The following is an 18,839-nucleotide window of genomic DNA, read 5'->3' as shown; positions in this document are numbered from 1 at the left end:
TATTTAGTTTCTATTACATTTAGTTTCTATTACATACTGTAACTTCTAACAAATGAAAAGCAGTAATTTATGGCTGTGTCATTTTGTAACTCATTGCTAATGTTGCTCAAATCTTATATACAGGCTGTAGACACCAATAAGCTCACTTTTGTGATACACTGTATATATATATATATTTTTTTTTTTTTAGAAAGCAGTCATCAGCAAAATGCACCTCAGTGAAAGCCAGCATCCTGACTCCTAAATAGGCATAAAGAGACTAGCTGAAACCAAACCAGGCAGTGTGGTGATTCTGATGGCACCCCCACTCTCAACAAAGTCACCAGAGTCCAAACATCACAACACAGGATGGTGATAAGAACCCAAGTGGCCAGAGCTCAGAGACCCCAAGTGGCTACAACCTACATCCAAGGCCAAGAAGTAGTGGACACCTGTGTGCCACGGCAGAAACATGAAGGAAGGTCTCCATCAGTGCCTGGGCCCTCACCAAGACACAACAGAGGCCGAGAGCACAACCCGGTCCCAGCCAGGCAGCACGGGCACCCAGAAAGAGGAGCCCAAAACACAGCACGAGCCGAGGGACACCGGACAGACCCAAAGTCCAGGAGGGACACCAGCCAGCTCAACCATGGTGCGTGCGCAAGCACTGCCCCACTGACACAGCACAGACTGAAGATGTTCCTGCTGACTAATTTATTAGTCGACTAAACAAAGAAGAAAAATTAGACTGAGAAACACTCAGATATCAAATTAGTTTTTATGCCCGTTTAATGGACAATGTTAAAAACTGTCTAAAGAAAGGCATGTGAAACCATTAATCACATTCTTCAATAATGAATCGCACTTTAATTCCCCTATTATCACCCACCTGACAAATCATGTATAAATACAGCTTTTACAACAAGTGAAAATAACAATAAAATGAAAGTTATTTCACTTCAGCTTTTTAAACATGTTTGTGAGATGGGTAACGTTCAAATGAGCTAAAAAGTCTTTCGGGGGCGGGTTTGTTGTGCCCGGCACCACCGAAAGGCAAGTCTCCCTGTTCCTTCCCTAAATGCCCCTCTGAGGTTCCTTGGGGAGCTCCTCTGGGCCTGCCTTTGCCTCTGCTGGTCTGCAGAAGGCTGGGCCTTCCCCTGCTGCTGGGTCTAATCGTCGCTAACGTCACTAGTTGGTACCAGACGTACTAGTCTAATTATTAGCCTAATTATTAAGGTTTTAATTGATGCCCGATGCCGTAAAAGTTTGTCCTAAATGTTATGCAGCCATCTGCCACCAGACGGAGCAGCTGCCCCGACTTCGTTATAGAAAAACGCTATAACTCTGTTAATCTTGGCCTGATACTTTTATTAGGTCTAATATTGTTAGTTATTTTTGAAGTTTCACAATGTAATCTGAAATGCACGTCTGGAAAAACACCCTTCCTTCTCTCCGTTTCCGGCTACTTCCTCAAAGTTTGCACAAAGAAGCGAAACAACTAGAGGGAGAAATGTGTTTGTACCTTAAAAACTGACCACGGCAAAGAGTGGGACCCCGGAGCGAAAATAATGCCAGCTATTTATGCTTCTGTCAATTTATAAATATATATATAATTTTTTTTTTTGGGGGGGGGGGGTTCTCATATTCAATGATGCGTGAACATCGTTTGCAGTAACGCACTTTCATATATTCAACATCATTTGATTTCAAGGCGTTTTTTCTGTTTAGAGTGAAACATGCAGTGTTCATAATGCTCACAGTTAAGCAGCATTTAAAGTGCGATTCATTATTGAAGAATGTGATTAATATTTGAGAGTTTTTTTAGACCGTTTTTGACATTGTCCATTAAACGGTCAGGATGCTGGCTTTCACTGAGGTGCATTTTGCTGGTGACTGCTTTCTAAAAAAAAAAAAAAAATTTTCTCTCTCTCATAATAATTCAAGTTCACCCCTTTTGATTTGGGAAAGATCACATGCATGTCCTCACATATGCATGGTTATGAGCACGTATGCTAATGATGTATCAAAAGAATACCAGCTGATGGGTATCTCAGCCTGTAGCTGATTGCACATAGGCTATTTCACTTTCCTAAGACTGAAACCTTACATAAATACATTGTAATCATTATTGTCACGTGGTAACAACACATGGGAACGCACCATTTAAACTAGTTTGTGTAAAAAAGATTCGAACGTTCCGTGGAGCTCTTATGACGATGGATCTAATATCAAAGGCAGTCAAGGTTGGAGCTGTACTAGTGACTTTGTATCAGACACATTTTCACTCAGCTTGATTTGCGATTACATTTTCTACAAGACTTTAACTGAAAGAGAAAACAGAGGCTTAGATTGCTGCCATGTCCAAAAGAAGCAGCTTTCCAAGCAATGGTGAGGCTCCTCCTCACTGGAGCACACAGGAACAGCGTCCTCAGCTAAATGAAATTGGCCGCCTCCGGACGGAAAACCGCAACCTCCGAGAGAGCACTTACAAGCTGAGGGGACGCATCTATGGGCTTCTAGCAGAAAGGAGAGATTTGGTCCACTTGAGTGAAGTTGACTCCATCACAAAAGAAATGAAGCAACTTCAGGAAAGGAGCCAAAAGCTGGAAGAGGAAAACAAAAGGATGAAGGAACAAAATGTGAATGTGGAAGAAACATGGAACATAACAAAACTGAAAGAGGCGCTTGTCCAAAGCAGAAATCCAGAAAAGAAGGACAAGGAATTTCTGATTAAGAAACATGCGGAAGAAATGCATCAAATGCTAAAGCAGAACTTTGTGAAGCGCCAGCAGAAGCAACAAGTGGAGAAAAGAAATCCAGCAAAGAAGGACGAGGAATTTCTGAGTAAAAAACACGCAGAAGAAATGCATGAAATGCTAAAGCAGAACTTTTTGAAGCGCCAGCATAAGCAAGAAGTGAAGAAAAGAAATCAAGAAATCAAGCAGAAGCAAGAAGTGGAGGATTATGAGGAACTGGTGAGGAAGCACCAAGAACTGGAGGCCAAACTGGCAGAAATCCAGGAGAAAAACATGGAATGGGAGGAAAAATATGGGCAACTTGAAACAGAGCATAAGGAACTGGAGAGCAGAAAAGCAGCATTGCAGGAGGAGACCAAAGAGAACAGGCAGAAATACAGCAAGCTTGAAGAAAAATTCCAGGCAGTGGTTGAAGAGTTCAACAAATTCAGGGAGAAATGTCAAAAAATTGAGGAGGAAAATGGGAAATTTGTGCTAGAAGTGGCAAATTTGGAGGAGAAGAACAGAGAGCTTGAGGAGCAACGAAAGAAAAAGAAAAAACGCTCCAAATTCTTCTGGTCCAAGTCAGGCGATGCAGAGGCCGAGAAAAAGGCCAAGAAAGCTAAAGAAAAAGTGGATCAGGAAGAAGAAGAACCAGACAAGAAGAAAAGAGGTGGCTGGCGCTGGTTCACCAGATATAAGAAACGTGGAAGTGTGGAAGAAGCTGCTGGTGGTTCTGCTCAGGCTGGAGGACAATAGTTTCCACCACGATCCTCCCTCCACCTCCACCTTCACGCCTCCTTTCCTCTACCCCTTTCCTTTCTTCTCTCTCCCTCTCTGATCCCGCTCCCTTTCCTCTTTCTTTCTCTCTTCTCTTCTCTCCTCGCTCTCCTACATTGCCTCCAACTGGATATCATCAACCATTCAATAAATAAACTAAGCATCAAAAAAAAAATCACAATGTTTCTGAACGCGTCTTCTTTTCTGCAGAACTGCAACTGTAGAGCCTGTTTGTCTATAAACTGGAAACCAGTATTAGTGTTAGGACTGGGTAGTAATATTAATAATCTCTTGTAATCTGGTAAAACAGCAAGTGTACTTTGAGGGTGTAGGGCTGTTAAAAAGGAAGACACCCTTTTGGGAATTATGAGGATGACGCAGCACTTCTGACCTTCCAGCTGCCTGTAGAAAAGATATCAGTGATAAAATTACTTTGGATGATAAATGATTTGTCACAAGAATAAAAATGTACACATCAAGCAAAAATAAGAGTCTGCCTTTCACAGTGTGCTTCTATGGATAAAGCAATCTTCATTTCAATGGTCTTAGATCACTTTAATGAAACTGCCATAGAAGTGGAGCTTCTGTTTAAGCTCCATAAAACACACAAACATGGTTCACACAGATGTCAGGTGCATCAAAATGGCACCTCCTCTGTCCTTGGCATGTTTCTACTCATTATTTATGATTTCTCACTCCAAAATCTTTTTTTTTTAAAGGGCCTCAGAAAAAAAATATTGACAGGTACTCTGGTCATGTAGCTGGAAGAGATATGAAAGTGAAATAGCTAATGTGCAATCAGCTACAGGCTGAGATACCCGTCACCTGCTATTCTTTTGATACATCATTAGCATACGTGCTCATATCTATGGACATGGTTCTATGTTCTATGCATATGTGAGGACATGCATGTGATCTTTCCCGAATCAAAAGGGGTGAACTTGAATCATTATGAGAGAGAGAAAAAAGATATACAGTGTATCACAAAAGTGAGTACACCCCTCACACTTCTGCAGATATTTAAGTCTATCTTTTCATGGGACAACACTGACAAAATGACACTTTGACACAATGAAAAGTAGTCTGTGTGCAGCTTATATAACAGTGTAAATTTATTCTTCCCTCAAAATAACTCAATATACAGCCATTAATGTCTAAAGCAGCAGCAACAAAAGTGAGTACACCCCTAAATGTCCAAATTGAGCACTGCTTGTCATTTCCCCTCCAAAATGTCATGTGACTCGTTAGTGTTACTCAGGTGTGCATAGGGAGCAGGTGTGTTCAGTTTTGTAGTACAGCTCTCACACTCTCTCATACTGGTCACTGAAAGTTCCAACATGGCAGAGAGCTCTCTGAGGACCTTAAAAGACAAATTGTTGCGCTACATGAAGATTGCCAACACCCTGAAACTGAGCTGCAGCACAGTGGCCAAGATCATCCAGCATTTTAAAAGAGCAGGGTCCACTCAGAACAGACCTGGCGTTGGTCGTCCAAAGAAGCTGAGTGCACGTGCTCAGCGTCACGTCCAAACGCTGTCTCTGAAAGATAGACGCAGGAGTGCTGTCGGCATTGCTGCAGAGATTGAAGAGGTGGGGGGGTCAGCCTGTCAGTGCTCAGACCATATGCTGCACACTACATCAAATTGGTCTGCATGGCTGTCACCCCAGAAGGAAGCCTCTTCTGAAGTTTGTACACAAGACAGCCCGCAAACAGTTTGCTGAAGACATGTCAACAAAGGACATGGATTACTGGAACCATGTGGTCTGATGAGACCAAGATTAATTTGTTTGGTTCAGATGGTCTCAAGCATGTGTGGCGGCGATCAGGTGAGGAGTACAAAGATAAGTGTGTCGTGCCTACAGTCAAGCATGGTGGTGAGAATGCCATGGTCTGGAGCTGCATGAGTGCAGCAGGTGTTGGGGAGTTACATTTCACTGAGGGACACATGAACTCCAGTATGTACTGTGAAATAATGAAGCAGAGCATGATCCCCTCCCTCCGGAAACTGGGTCACAGGGCAGTGTTCCAGCATGATAATGACCCCAAACACTCCTCTAAGACAACCACTGCGTTATTGAAGGGGCTGAGGGTAAAGGTGATGGACTGGCCAAGCATGTCTCCAGACCTAAACCCAATGGAACATCTTTGGGGCATCCTCAAGCGGAAGGTGGAGGAGCGCAAAGTCTCGAATATCCGCCAGCTCCGTGAAGCTCTGGTAACCTCCATGCCCAGGAGAGTTAAGGCAGTTCTGGAAAATAATGGTGGCCACACAAAAAATAGACACTTCAGGAACTTTCACTAAGGGGTGTACTCACTTTTGTTGCTGCTGGTTTAGACATTAATGGCTGTATATCGAGTTATTTTGAGGGAAGAATAAATTTACACTGTTATATAAGCTGCACACAGACTACTTTTCATTGTGTCAAAGTGTCATTTTGTCAGTGTTGTCCCATGAAAAGATAGACTTAAATATCTGCAGAAATGTGAGGGGTGTACTCACTTTTGTGATACACTGTAGCTCAAAACATCTCTAACTGGTTTCATGAACATGACATGAGGTCATTGTACTCAAATGGCCTCCACAGTCACCAGATCTCAATCCAGTAGATCACCTTTGGGACGTGCATGTCAATGCAATGTTCAGCCGACAAATCTGCAGCAACTGTGCGATGCTATCATGTCAATATGGACTGAAATTTCTGAGGAATGTTTCCAGCAGCTTGTTCAATCTATGCCACAAAAAGTTAAGACAGGAAGCAAGATGTACTTAATAAAGTAGCTATTAAGTGTATACAGAAGGGACCTCTACTACCCACACTTCCAATCTTATCTCCTTAGCTTTAACAGCAGACTCCTAAGTAGATTTTGGAAAGATGGTAAACGGACTGGTACTTAGAAAGTGCTTTTCTACTCTGAGTGCTCTTTTTAGTCTCATTCACCCAATCTCATACATTTATTTATCAAAGCACTTTTTTCTATATCTAAGCCTAACATTCACACTCCAATGGATGCATTGGGGGGCAACTTGAGGTTCAGTATTCTCCGACTTGCAGCCTGGAGCAGCCAAATCACGACCTGCTCTACCTCCTGAGGCCCATGGCTGGTCATTTTCCCAGTGACTGTAAATACCCTCTAGCCTAAAATGATAATTACAGAGAAAATTGTAAAATGTATTATTTGACTGACAAAACTTTACAAACTTCCAATATCTTACCTGGAGAAAAGAAAAATATCAAGAAACTGTATAAATCTGGAACATGACCACGCCACTTACTGAAATTCAGGCTATCCCCCCTCCAATATGACTTACCAGAATCACTGCTTCATTAATGACTAAGGGTAAAGTGAAGTCTAATCAACATGCAGTGAAGAAGAAACTCACAGAAAGTAGGGAGCAGTCAGTGGGGGAATGCCTATCAGAGCACTAGTAGACCAAAATTAAAAATGAACAATGGGAATACAGACATACAGTTATGTAAAAAAAAAAGAAAGTTTTCACAGGACTCTGTGCAGTCCTGTGAAATACTGAGTGCACCCCATGATTGCAGAACCACCTTTAGCAGCAAGTAATCATTTTCTGTTTGATATCAGTCTCTCACATCACTGTGGAAGAATTCTGGCCACTCTTCTTTACAGCATTGCTTTATTGTTTATGCACAGCTCTCTTAAGGTCCCACCACATCATTTCAGTAGGGTTCAGGTCTGGACCTGTTCAGCCATCCTGTAGTAGATTTGCTGCTGTGCTTGGGATAATTGGCATTGCAAAATAAGAGGTGTTCGTGCTGACATGCTGCATTTGGTTTTTCCAAACACGGTGCAGTCCATTATGGCCAAGCATCTCCATTTTGGTCTCGTCTGTCCAAAAGATATTGTTCCAAAAGTCCTGTGGTCTTTTTTTCAGATGCAACGTTGCAAAGGTAAGCCATGATGCCATGTTCTTTTTAGAGAAGAGGCTTTCTCAGTGTCATGAACTTTAACATTTAACATGCTGAGATCTGTAGAGTCCGAAATGTAGCTCTTGAATTTTTTTTTTGCAGTTTCTCTGAGCATTTGCACAGTCTGACCTTGGGGTGAATCTGCTGGGACATCCACTCCTGGGAAGATTGTGTTAACACGCACCAGAATGCTCCAGAGCAGCAAACTTGTGAAAACCTCTGCTTTTATAGGGGTGCTCACAGTTGCTGATGATCAAGTGCACTTCATTAGCAGCACCTGGCTACTACTTCCACTCTTTTTTGTTTCATTCTTCTTGGAAGTAAAACCTTTGACTGTTGCTGTTATTTACTTCTCCAGTTGCCATGATGCATCTTTTCAACATTTCAATAAGAAACCTTATGGGCGGACCACAATCAGTGTTCAATTCTTGTTGTTTAATTAAAGAACTTTTTCCAAAAAGGTAGACATAAAAAAAAAAAAACCTGTCCAGATTGAATAACCTCGTATGGTGATGTATAAGTAAATACTGAACCAACAAATCTGGAACAAGGTTTAATCAGTTAAAATGTTAAACATGGAAACATTCAGATATATCTTGTTGTTCAGAGGCATGAAATGTAAAACATTCCCTGACGGGGGGGGGGGGGGGGGGGGGGGGGGTATTGATCAGTTTTTCCATTAAACTGATTCTATGAAGGTTAAGGTACATGTAAAGCATCAACTGCAAAACTCATAACATGAACTAGTTTCATTACCATGTTTCATATCAGTGCAAATTCAACATTGAGGTGAATTTTAGTGCCAGTAAAAATTACACACCCCTCGAGTTAATGCAATGTTGTGGTCCAAAGATATATTTAAGACATTTACTTTTACCTAAAGTACAGCTTGTTCAATTGTATTTAGTTTCTATTACACACTGTAACTTCTAACAAATGAAAAGCAGTAATTTATGGCTGTGTCATTTTGTAACTCATTGCTAATGTTGCTCAAATCTTATATACAGGCTGTAGACACCAATTAGCACCACAAGCTTTACTGGAGCTATAACAAAAGACAATGTGAGCATTGTGTTGTCTGTAGCCACAAGCATGTAGTGCAGAGCAGATTAATAATCTGTATAAATGGGTTTCATAAAACCAAGAACACTGTTGTTTGTGTATGTTACTTCCATACATGTCACTCACTGGGTTGCTTGTCTGTTAAAAAGTTTTTTTACTTCACAATTTTACTTGTATTTACTTTTAAGATTCTATCACATTTAAAACTATAGTTTGTTTTCTGGACTTCAATCCAGAAGATTATAAAAATTATTCCAATTAGAGGATCCAATTTTTTTTTTTTTTTGCCCACTAGAAAAGAAGTAAAAAGCAATCTTTGTGCATTGCTATAACCTGAGTAGGAGATCTTGAGCACCTTAAGTTTTAAGACAGTAAAAGTTCTCCCTATCATTGAACTACTCATACCCAATTTTCTGTGCAATTTGTCTTGAACCAAGCAAAGGAATTCAAACAACTTGTGCAAAACCTCAAGGGGATTCTGAAATTTTATATAGCACTGTACATGACAACATGTAATTTCACACTTCCAGCAAAGACATGCTTTCACTTGGATACCCAGACTTGCTAGTCAGGCATACTGGGTTAAAAATGTGTAAGACACCACTAAGACAGTAAGGTGCAAACTTTAACAAAGGTGGCAAAGCACAACCTAGACTTAAAATTTGTTTCCCTTTTAAAATGCTGATTGGCAGAAGGAAAACAGCTGTTAATAAAACAAAGCAAAATGCCCTTGAAAGTACAGCAGTGGGCCTGAGAATCCGATTGTCTTAGCACAGCAGGAAGGTGTGATCCGGTGTTCTGTCTGATACACCAACTGAGCTTGAGGCTAAATCACGCAGAAATTCACAATGTATTCTGCTGGTTCAATATATAAGATTAATCACTCTGACAGCTTGGTTTGGGGGGGGGGTTTGATGGGAAAAAGTAAACTTTCTATTATGAATATTTTTTTAAAGATCTATGACATGTCAAATGAAGTGAAATGAGAGAGTGCACCCACACAGTCCTTTCAAACAATTTATAAAAAAAGAAAAATAAAATAACCCAACAATCAATGTGCCTGCCAGGGCAGAACAAAGCAAAAATAAAACTGAACTTTGCAAAGTACATTTTCCTTTGTTACAAAGCTGAACTTTTTTTTTAGACAAAAAAAAAACAAAACAACTGTGACTCACTTGTAAACTGGTAGCAAACATTATAAAAAGAACAAAGGAAGACAAACCACTGAAAAATGATACAGGCCACTATGAACAAAATTTGCAAACTTATTTACATTGATCACTTAATAAAACAGAAACATGTTATCTGTAATCTCCTGCCCTATTACACCAAAGCTGTAACTGAACCCACCACATGAAAAGGAAGATTTTCTGTGTCAGCCTCTTCCAACAAAAGGTTGCAGATGGGTGGTGCTCAATGGAAACCGATTAAGAGATGCAATCGCAAAGGCTACCTGAAGCTCCAGTGTTTCCCACATCTAGCCATTACTTAGAGAGGCTGCCCAAGTATACTTGGGGACTCATGTTAGCATTTATTTTTTTCCAGTCACCCAAGAGAACACCCCCTTCCATAATAAATTACACTAGTGGCCAACCCTCCAATTTTAAAAGTCAAGTTGCAGCTAACCAGCTAGCCCCTGCCTTTCTCATGTTTCCCTTCCAGCTTGCTCAATAGCCAAGTCTCTGTTGTGGTGTCCTTCCACATCATTCTGCTGCTTGGGCCTCTCATCCAGCAGACTGACCGACTCCTTCACCACAGTCTTGGGCTGCAGATGGGGAGAGGAGTCCTTATCCTTCTCCGGAAGTCCGCTGCAAGCTAGAGGACCAATCTAACCAGAACCTGCAGCAGGCAGAAAACATTGTGTGCAACACACTGAGCTCGCCAAGGCTGCAGAGCTAAACTAGGAGCACCAGCTGTGGTCAGAGCCCCATCTGTGAGACGATGGACTCACTGGAGATGCTCTGTTATTTATTTGTGAGGATGTACTTGCTCAATTAAAATATTTACTGAGGAGCACCTTGAAAACATTTTGTAAGCATGTGCGCGCCATCTTTTCAACGCTTCCACCCACCCATAACACCCCCATCATCACAAACCGAACCCATATCTGTGGGAAACACTGAACAGACCCCATTAGGTCAAAGACTAAAATGGTGAGGGTGTAAGCTGTCCAATAAAAAGCCAATTTATATTCAAATTTGGTTAAAAAAAAATAAATAAATAAAATTATTCAAGCAACACATTTTTCCAAAAAAGTATTTTTTTTGTTCATCCTACTGCTAGAGTACTGGACAGGCATGAGAACAAACCCATAAAACTGATTTACACAGGACTGAAGACACTGCAGGACCTCAAATAGACCTTTGCCTCAATTTTACACTCGGTTGTATCAGTCAGCACCTCATGAAGAACACTGGAGACAGCAGTTAAGGTACAGCTATGGCTTAACTGCTTATAAAAAAAAAAAAAAAAAAAAAGAACACACAATGACTGCCTGCTACAGATCTACTTAAAATAGTCCTTGTGATCTGAATAGTAACACTGGGTGTCATCTCAGTTCAAATGAAACTGGATGCCATTTTGGCCACTTAGTGAACTTTTCCTATTGTGCCGCCATATATTTATTCATAATATTTCTATTTATTCAGACACTCCATTTGTCCACTTCTTAAGGTCTTTGTGCGATTGAGGTGCTTTTTCTAATGTCAAATTCAAGCTATTATGAGCACTCTGTCACATGTATGAAAGTTAATTCAGCAACTTTTGCAAAATAATTGAAAGAACAAGCAGCACATTAGGTTTGGAAGATGGGACAAATACATAGGCTATTAGTGTTAAATTGCCTCAATGGCTGACTGACCTTGTTTAGCCATTTATAAAAAAATAAAAAAAATAATATCACAAACAAATGTTCACTTACATGGCTGCTGCAAGAGCATTTAAGGGTTTAAACTTGATCCAAACAGGTAAGGCAGGATTTGTAGGTCTTCAGTAGTTACAGTGGAACAGCCAGTATGGGCTACATTCACAAATATTGTGCACAGTGTCCTGCACAGCATAAAACATTACTTTTCAAAAGATTTAATATTATCGCTTTAATGGCTTTGTAATCATGTATTATAGTGCAGCTTTGCTCATGCAACAGAGTTGATGAACATCTATCACCTGTTAAAAAGGGTGATGGTGACCAATTGGATAAGACTTCCCATCATCCAATCCTAATATGTAAAAGATGTAAAAATATGATGGCACAGAAACTTCATGAAAGTAAAGATATGGCCAAAGATATTCCAATGCAAGTTATGGCCATGCATCAAACTGAGGCATCAATACCATTAGAAGTAGTCCATGGAAATCAGATCAGATGTGCACCTCTTCCACAGTCAGACCAAACTAGGAGTTTTGGCTCCAGGTTACCCACGGAGTCCTGTCTGAGTTCACTCCACGCTTTCAATAATTTCTAGTCAGAGGATTCTGACATCTCTCTGACAGTCTGCGTCCTTAACAAAATGAATTCCACTTTTGGTCCCATTTTCCTTTCTGATTCTCATCTTCAGCATCAAAACCCGGAGCGCTTTAAGGATCCAAATTATTCCTTGTAGTCCAGTGCAGATGGCTGGCTTGAACGCATGATGGTGGTTTAGGCTACTCACATTCAATGATGTTCAACGCAGGAGCAGTCATTTGTGAAATACATAGATTGGCCTCTGAAAACCTTTCAGGATGGAAAAAAAAAAAAAAATTAGTAAAGATGAACATGGCTTCAAACTGAAACGCTGAATAAAATCTAAATATGTCTGCTGTGGCAAAATTACTGCATAGTTACCTCTTACTGAACACTTGGGGGCTCCAATGTACTCAAAACTGGTGAAGCCCACTTCAGTTGTAAGATATGATGAAAACTGGTCAGGTTTGAGGCGGATGCTGTGATAATTCCTGCTAATATTATCCTGTTAGGTGAGAAAAAAAAAGAAAAATATTTGTTACATTTCAGGCAAATAACCACATTTTTAAAACTACTGTTTTATATTCAGGCAGTCTTCCAGTGATGCAAATGTCAACACTGTCATTTCAGCTTCTTACAGTTAGCTTCTTTCTCCTCACGTAGGACTCCCAGGGCTGTGGCTCCAGGATGAAAAGGCCCCCCGGATGGAGATGTCTGTAGACTCTTTTAAAGAGCCGCTTGAGGCCATTGTCTCCCCAGTTCAGGTGAACCCATTTAGTGACGCTCAAACACAGAATCACATCATATTCTGGCCGCTGAGTCAAAAGAAGATTATCGTTCTCCAGTACATAATTTGCCTAAAGGAGAGAAGAGGTGAGAAAATTAGGCCGTTCTTGTGCAATTCAGTTTTATGGCTGCAATACAGACTTTTTTTTTTTTTTTTTAAAACCTGGTCACTGCTGAGAAAACTTGGAAATTGAAAAACTCAACCGTAGAGCATTCAGGGGGTTGCCTTAAATTTAATTTGGAGTCTACTGTACAGCAGAGGGCAGTGATGCACAAATAAACCTGCTAATACAATCTCACATCTAGGGCTGCATTGATTCCTCAAGTAACTTTGAAGAACTTGATTTAAAAAAAAAAAAAAAAATCCTCAATGCTTTGTTTAAACTCTGCAGCGCACAGGTGTCTCCATGCAAATGGAGCGTTTCACCCACATTAACAGCATTACAGTTCTCCATCGTTGTCTTCTTCTTGTGGGTTTAATAGCGGTGGGCAAACCAGCTTAGAGCTGCATTACCGCCACCTACTGGACTGGAGTGTGGATCAGGCGTTAGAAAAAAACCCCCACAGATTCTAAAAAGTTCTCCGTTGCTGTGACGGATTCCTTTTAACACTAAGTGGATCGTCACCGACATGTTTATCCACACCTCCACCGCTCTCTGCCGTGTTTGTGTGTTGTGTTCACTGTGCTGAGAATTTTAGCTGTAATTTTTTTTCTCTACTTCAGCTCCCAGAAGGGATCACTATAACCATAGACATATTGCTAGTGAGTGCCACTATTAGCACTAGCGATTGTTCGGTACTGGAAGGACCCCTTTCCCATCAAAATGTTTTGTATACTTTAATAAATCGATAGAATACTCATTTACTAAAATAATCGATAGTTGCAGCCCTACTCACATCTACTGAATATCTTGTGAGTTTTGTTTTAAAGCAAGGACTGTGTATAAAAAGATTGAACCAGCCCTCAAGACATCACTGATTAGTTTATGAAGTCCTGTTTTGAGGACTTGAATCCGCTGGCCAGTGATAGTGGGTATATAATGCAGGTTTAAGGATCTTCCACATTAGCTTCACTTTTTAGACCTGAAGCTTATATCCAGCTTTTATTTACAGTCTACACAGTATATCACAACAGGAAGCTGTTAAACAATTTTAACATGGGAGTCTTCTTTGAAACAGACTTCCCCTTCAAATAAAATATAGCTAACAACATGGTTTGTGAACTTGGAAAACTAGACTGTTTTCTTAGTAGACCATTTAAAAATGGAAAAGTAGCATCAAAAAGTAACTATTTATAAAACATTCAAATTAGATTTTAGGGGCAATCATTTAAAATAAATAAATAGATCACAGCATTTTTCCAGTGAAACTTCAGACAATCATGAGGCTTCCAACCAGAACACACTGGTGAAAACTATGAATGACAAAAAGCTTTATACCATTATGACTCAAGAGTTAGACTGCCTTGGATTTTTTTGTTCTCGTGTTTGCAACCACTGAATTGACTGGTCAAACACATACTAGGCATTCTGCCATTTCCTCCTTAAATCCAACTTGTGTACACTGGGCAGTCTCAGGCATGTTTTTTTTCTTCCCCTCGGTCTAACAATGCATATAGATGGCTGCAAAACGCCAGTATAGCTTAAGGACAGTGGGTATCAGAAATTTTGATAGAAACTACATTATTATGTCACGAGTAAAAAAAAAAAAAAAGGTAGTCATGTTTCTTTGAAACGGCAAGGAAAAAAAGCTTTTGGAAATTCTCAACCAAAAGCTTTTCTAAAAAGTTATATCAAACAAAATTTAAGAACAGTCCGTTTGCTCTTTGCTGTTTCTGCCTTTTAATTCTCAGCTACACTAGTTGCCTTAAAAGCAGGGAGCCTCTAGTTGGAAACAAACACACCCACAAAAGGTGTCGAACAGACACAGAAACATACGGTAATATAAGAATACAATAGGAGCTGAATAAAAAAATAAAAAAATAAATAAAAATTGCACCAATGCATCCTTACTAGAGCATGAAAGTAATATTAAAAAGATGCTGATAGTATGATTGCTTTTTAAGTTATTATGCTCCAGATTATATTTTTTTATTACTTGATAAAAAGGTGACTGTTTTTTAAAAAGGAGCAAAGGATAAAATAAAATTGCTTTAACTAAAAGCAAATGGAAATCACGACTCAGTGAACACTTGGTAGCAATTACAACTTCACATGCAACACACAATAGTTTTATTAATATTATGGTATTAACTTGATACAATATGCTAATTGTCCAGATTAAACTACATGGTGCAAGCTGCTCCTAATTTATAGCATGAAGGTATGAAATTCTCAACTGATGCCAATGCATAAAAGCGAAATTTGGCTGACAGCTATTTTTTTTATTATTATTTTTTAAATAATTTCTGCCAGTGCCAGGAGAACCAAGAAATCAGTTATAACAAAACAAATAAATGTTTTATTATAACTGAGCTTGAGACTCCTCGCTTGTGGAATAACCTTCTTATAAATTTAAATTAGCCCAAAAATCTAGAAGTTATTACAATGGAATCACCTTGCATCTTATTCTTATTTTGACATTGCACTTGAGTCTTGCATGGCCTATTATAATTGATATGTAAATTGTTTGCATAATTTCCCAGTTTGTCCTTTTATTCTGTGTTTCTGGGAAGAATTTTCAAGCAGTGTTACACACTTTGAATATTTAGCTGTAGCAAACCTGATGTGGCAAATTGATCAACATCAGCCACTGACATGATTAAATGTAAAGGTTGATGTCACCCAAAACAGGTTTTCTGAGATATAGTAGTATATTCCTGATTTATAGTGAAAAAAGGTCACAATGAGAGGAAATGGGTGCACAGTTTGGATCCAATTCTCTTGAGAGGTCAGTTAGTCCTCATAATGTGTCCTGCAACTCACATTCTTAAAACCACTCTTTTGGTGCATATATAAATGTTTCATTCAGTTACTGTTATACTCTATACACTGTTGTATAAGAGGCAGTGTCTAATTTTTCTGAATCCACCATCTAGGTTCACAAGATTCAACAACATGGAAATCTGAGCCATATTCCCAGATGAAAAAAAAAAAAAATAAAACTAAAAATCCTCTTACCTTGATGAAGGACACATTTGAAGGGAACTCCCCAGGCTGCACCTTGGATGTTTCTGTTAGCGGGGGTGCAGCAATGGGACCCCTGGAGATCCGTAGGGATACAGGAAAAGAGCAGCTCTCAGAATGATCAGCAGGGGGTGAATCACAGTCTTCTGGCTCCATTTCCTCTGTTTTGCTGCCCTGCCTCTGGGTCCCTGTCTCATCTGTGTGACACGAGTCATTGTCATTTGCAGCATCTGCAGGGCCACTTTCTCCTTCCACTGGTTTCCCATTTTCATCCCTGCTCTTGGCTTCATTGTGCTTCTTTTCTGTGCCCATGTGACTCTCATTTCCATTTGTCTCCTCCTGCTTCGTAGTCTTTTTGCCCTGCATCACACGCCTGGCCTCTTGGGTCTGCAGCTCAGACAGATAATGTCTTATGTTCTTACGAGCTGCGTGTATCAGACCACTGTCAATGTCTAGGCCCAATATGCGGGCAGGTCTTAGCATTTTGGCAATATAGAGCGTTACATGGCCTGAGTTGCACCCCAAATCTAGTACTTCTTTACCTTTAAACCACTCTGGACGAAGCAAACGTACACGAGGGTCTTCGCTGCAGCCTGGGTTGCGGTATCCATAATACTTGTTATAATTCCCATACTGGAACTTCTTCTGCTGATTTGTATGAGAGTGGGTCTGTGGGTGCTGGCGTATTCCAGGGCCTGTTTTGGGACCAGTTTTTGATGTCTGAAAGGAATTTCTTGCTCCCCCTGTCCCACAAAGCCTGTCTACAGATCCAGACTTTCCGACTGGAGTAGAATGGGTCACAGGGGGCTCCATTTTGCCTGAGTTGCGCCTTCGCTTGCGTCTGCTTGTGTGCTGGTGCGGTGCCCCTGACAGGGAAGAAGCAGAATCCTCCACAGATACAGATGTCGCCTCCTCTTTGCAGCTTGCAGAGTTGCAGTCTGTATGCTCATGGAACTCCACTATAACACTAGAAACACTACTGGACTCGTTGTTGGATTCTAGGGCAGAACATGAGGCTAAGGTACCTTGAAGTGGCATGGAAGGGCCAGTTTTAACTTCACTTTTTCCTAATTCTAAAAGTGTCATCTGTGTGGCTGAAATCCCACTACTGCCACCACTGCCACTGCCACTCCCTCCTCCTCCATGGTGTCTGTTGCGGTGTCTCTTCCTTCCGCCACTTTTGAAGGGAGAAACCAAAAAGCTGCTGTCAGCTATCCCACTGTTCAGGTTCAGTGGATCTGTGATGTCTCTAGGGATGAGTATCTCCACAGGGTCTCGACTCTTTGCTGGCAGTGGAGAGGATTTGGGAGTCTCTGCATTCAGTGCCCTGTTGACCTCCTCATCCAGCAGGCTGTTGAGATTCAGCGGGTCAAAAATGTTCCCACCCAAGAGAAAGTTGGTCGGCAGGACAGAATCACTCTCAGAGTTCGCCCTTCGTCTCCTTTTGCCAGATGAAGGATGCTTGAAACCAGAATTTGCCGTATAGCGCCGCTTTGTTAGCTTCGTCTGTTGTTGCTGTTGTTTGGAATGATGAAAGCTATTCCTACGATTGATGCTATTCTCGTTCCCTCTGGCTCTCTGTCCAGTATTGTCTGCGAGGGTGAGCGCATCAGTTGTGCTGGTGTGTTTTGGTGAGGCAGCAGTGCCCGGAAGAGGGAAAGCAGCTGCAAATTCAGATGTGGCTGCAGTTCCATCAATCATCGCAGACACATCGCAGTAACCTCCAGTACAATCGGTGAGCTGCGGAGATGATGTGGAAGTGGGCTGTGGACTGCCCATTTTTGCCGTATCCTCGTCAACAGACATCTCTTCTGATTTCCAGAGATGATGAAGACATAGAAGGTGTTTGTTTCTGAAAGTCACAGAAACAAATCTGTTAAAGGAAACTGAAAACTAGAAACCTTTTCAGTTATGTAGACAAAGTTGCTTTAAACATGGAGCTTCCTCATTGCTGTAATTACAGACATTACATAGTAAAGTAGCATAAGTTACATTACTACAAAAATAACTGCATGACATTCTGGGAAGTTCAGGCGCTTGCTCATCCAAGGAACACTCGAGTTTGTATTTATAAAGATGGAGTAAAATAAATAACTATTTATAGTCCACTGTCATTTCCTAACATAGTGCTACAACAATACAAAAGAACAAAAAAATATCCCTTTTACCCGCAGTAAAGCTCCTGGTTTACACCCTTATCACATCTGTATTGTGATACCTAGGGGTTGCTGACCTGAAAAGTTTGGGAGTCCCCGTGTGGCACTGTTCCTCAGTTAGCAAGCTAGCTCTTAGCCTCTGTATCGCGGGCCAAAACTGAAACGTCGAATAAACGTTGCGCTTCACTCCGGCTAGAAAGCGCTATTAGACAAACACTGAAGTACCCACCTCGATACGCTGCTGCCTGAACCCCACTAAAACCGTGAGTCACAAATATGAAAGTGATACCATTTCCCAGATGGCCACGCGCAGTCAACAGTGTAGCAACCACCATCAAAATATAACAGTCTCACCTCGTAGCTCTCCCCGCCTCCGGCCGGACTGTCACTACCCCGCACTCTCTCCACTCGTGCTAACGTTAGCGTAGCTAGCGCACAAGTGTCCGTACATCAACACAACACTGCTAAGCTACACAAACACGCGAGTGGGCACAGCGCGGGTATTCCGCGTGGGCCTATACGCAGCAAAAGGCTCCCGTGGCCCCAAAACTGTCTTGTCGACTTCTTCAGTCAACTCCTAGTGGGCCAGTGTGAGGCAGGTTGGTGAATAAATTACTCTACTCGCTGACAGAGGCGGCATGGCGGCGCATCCGGGCTCCGAGCTGTAGCCCAAAATGACTGGGGCGGAGACCTGTGACTGGTGGCTGCGAGGCGGTGAGGAGAACTCCCCTTTACGATATTATAATGAGCTTCCTTATGGAGGTAACATTGGCCAAGGGTACTTTCCTTACTGATTAACCAAATTGTTGAACAAAATATGAAAAAGGGAACAACAC

The 18,839-nt window shown here is 41.1% G+C and overlaps 1 protein-coding gene across 2 annotated transcripts; it reads right to left on the bottom strand.

The window, feature by feature from the left end:
- Positions 1 to 9,495: 9,495 nt before the first annotated feature.
- mepcea (methylphosphate capping enzyme a) lies at positions 9,496 to 18,638 on the bottom strand. Of its 2 annotated transcripts, none has more exons than XM_030747260.1 (5): positions 18,358 to 18,638; positions 15,842 to 17,699; positions 12,575 to 12,793; positions 12,318 to 12,441; positions 9,496 to 12,206 (listed from the first exon to the last, which is right to left on the bottom strand). In XM_030747260.1, the coding sequence occupies exons 2-5, from the start codon at positions 17,651 to 17,653 to the stop codon at positions 12,172 to 12,174; spliced, it is 2,190 nt and encodes a 729-aa protein (XP_030603120.1). In that variant the 5' UTR covers positions 17,654 to 17,699; positions 18,358 to 18,638; the 3' UTR covers positions 9,496 to 12,171. The 2 variants fall into 2 exon arrangements, with proteins under 2 accessions (XP_030603120.1, XP_030603121.1); XM_030747261.1 differs by lacking the exon at positions 18,358 to 18,638 and adding an exon at positions 18,081 to 18,341.
- Positions 18,639 to 18,839: the final 201 nt, after the last annotated feature.

The sequence above is a fragment of the Archocentrus centrarchus genome, chromosome 14 (assembly GCF_007364275.1).
Source record: "Archocentrus centrarchus isolate MPI-CPG fArcCen1 chromosome 14, fArcCen1, whole genome shotgun sequence".
Classification (NCBI taxonomy): domain Eukaryota; kingdom Metazoa; phylum Chordata; class Actinopteri; order Cichliformes; family Cichlidae; genus Archocentrus; species Archocentrus centrarchus.
Note: the sequence above shows the minus strand (reverse complement) of the source record. Positions and strands in the feature narration are given on the sequence as shown.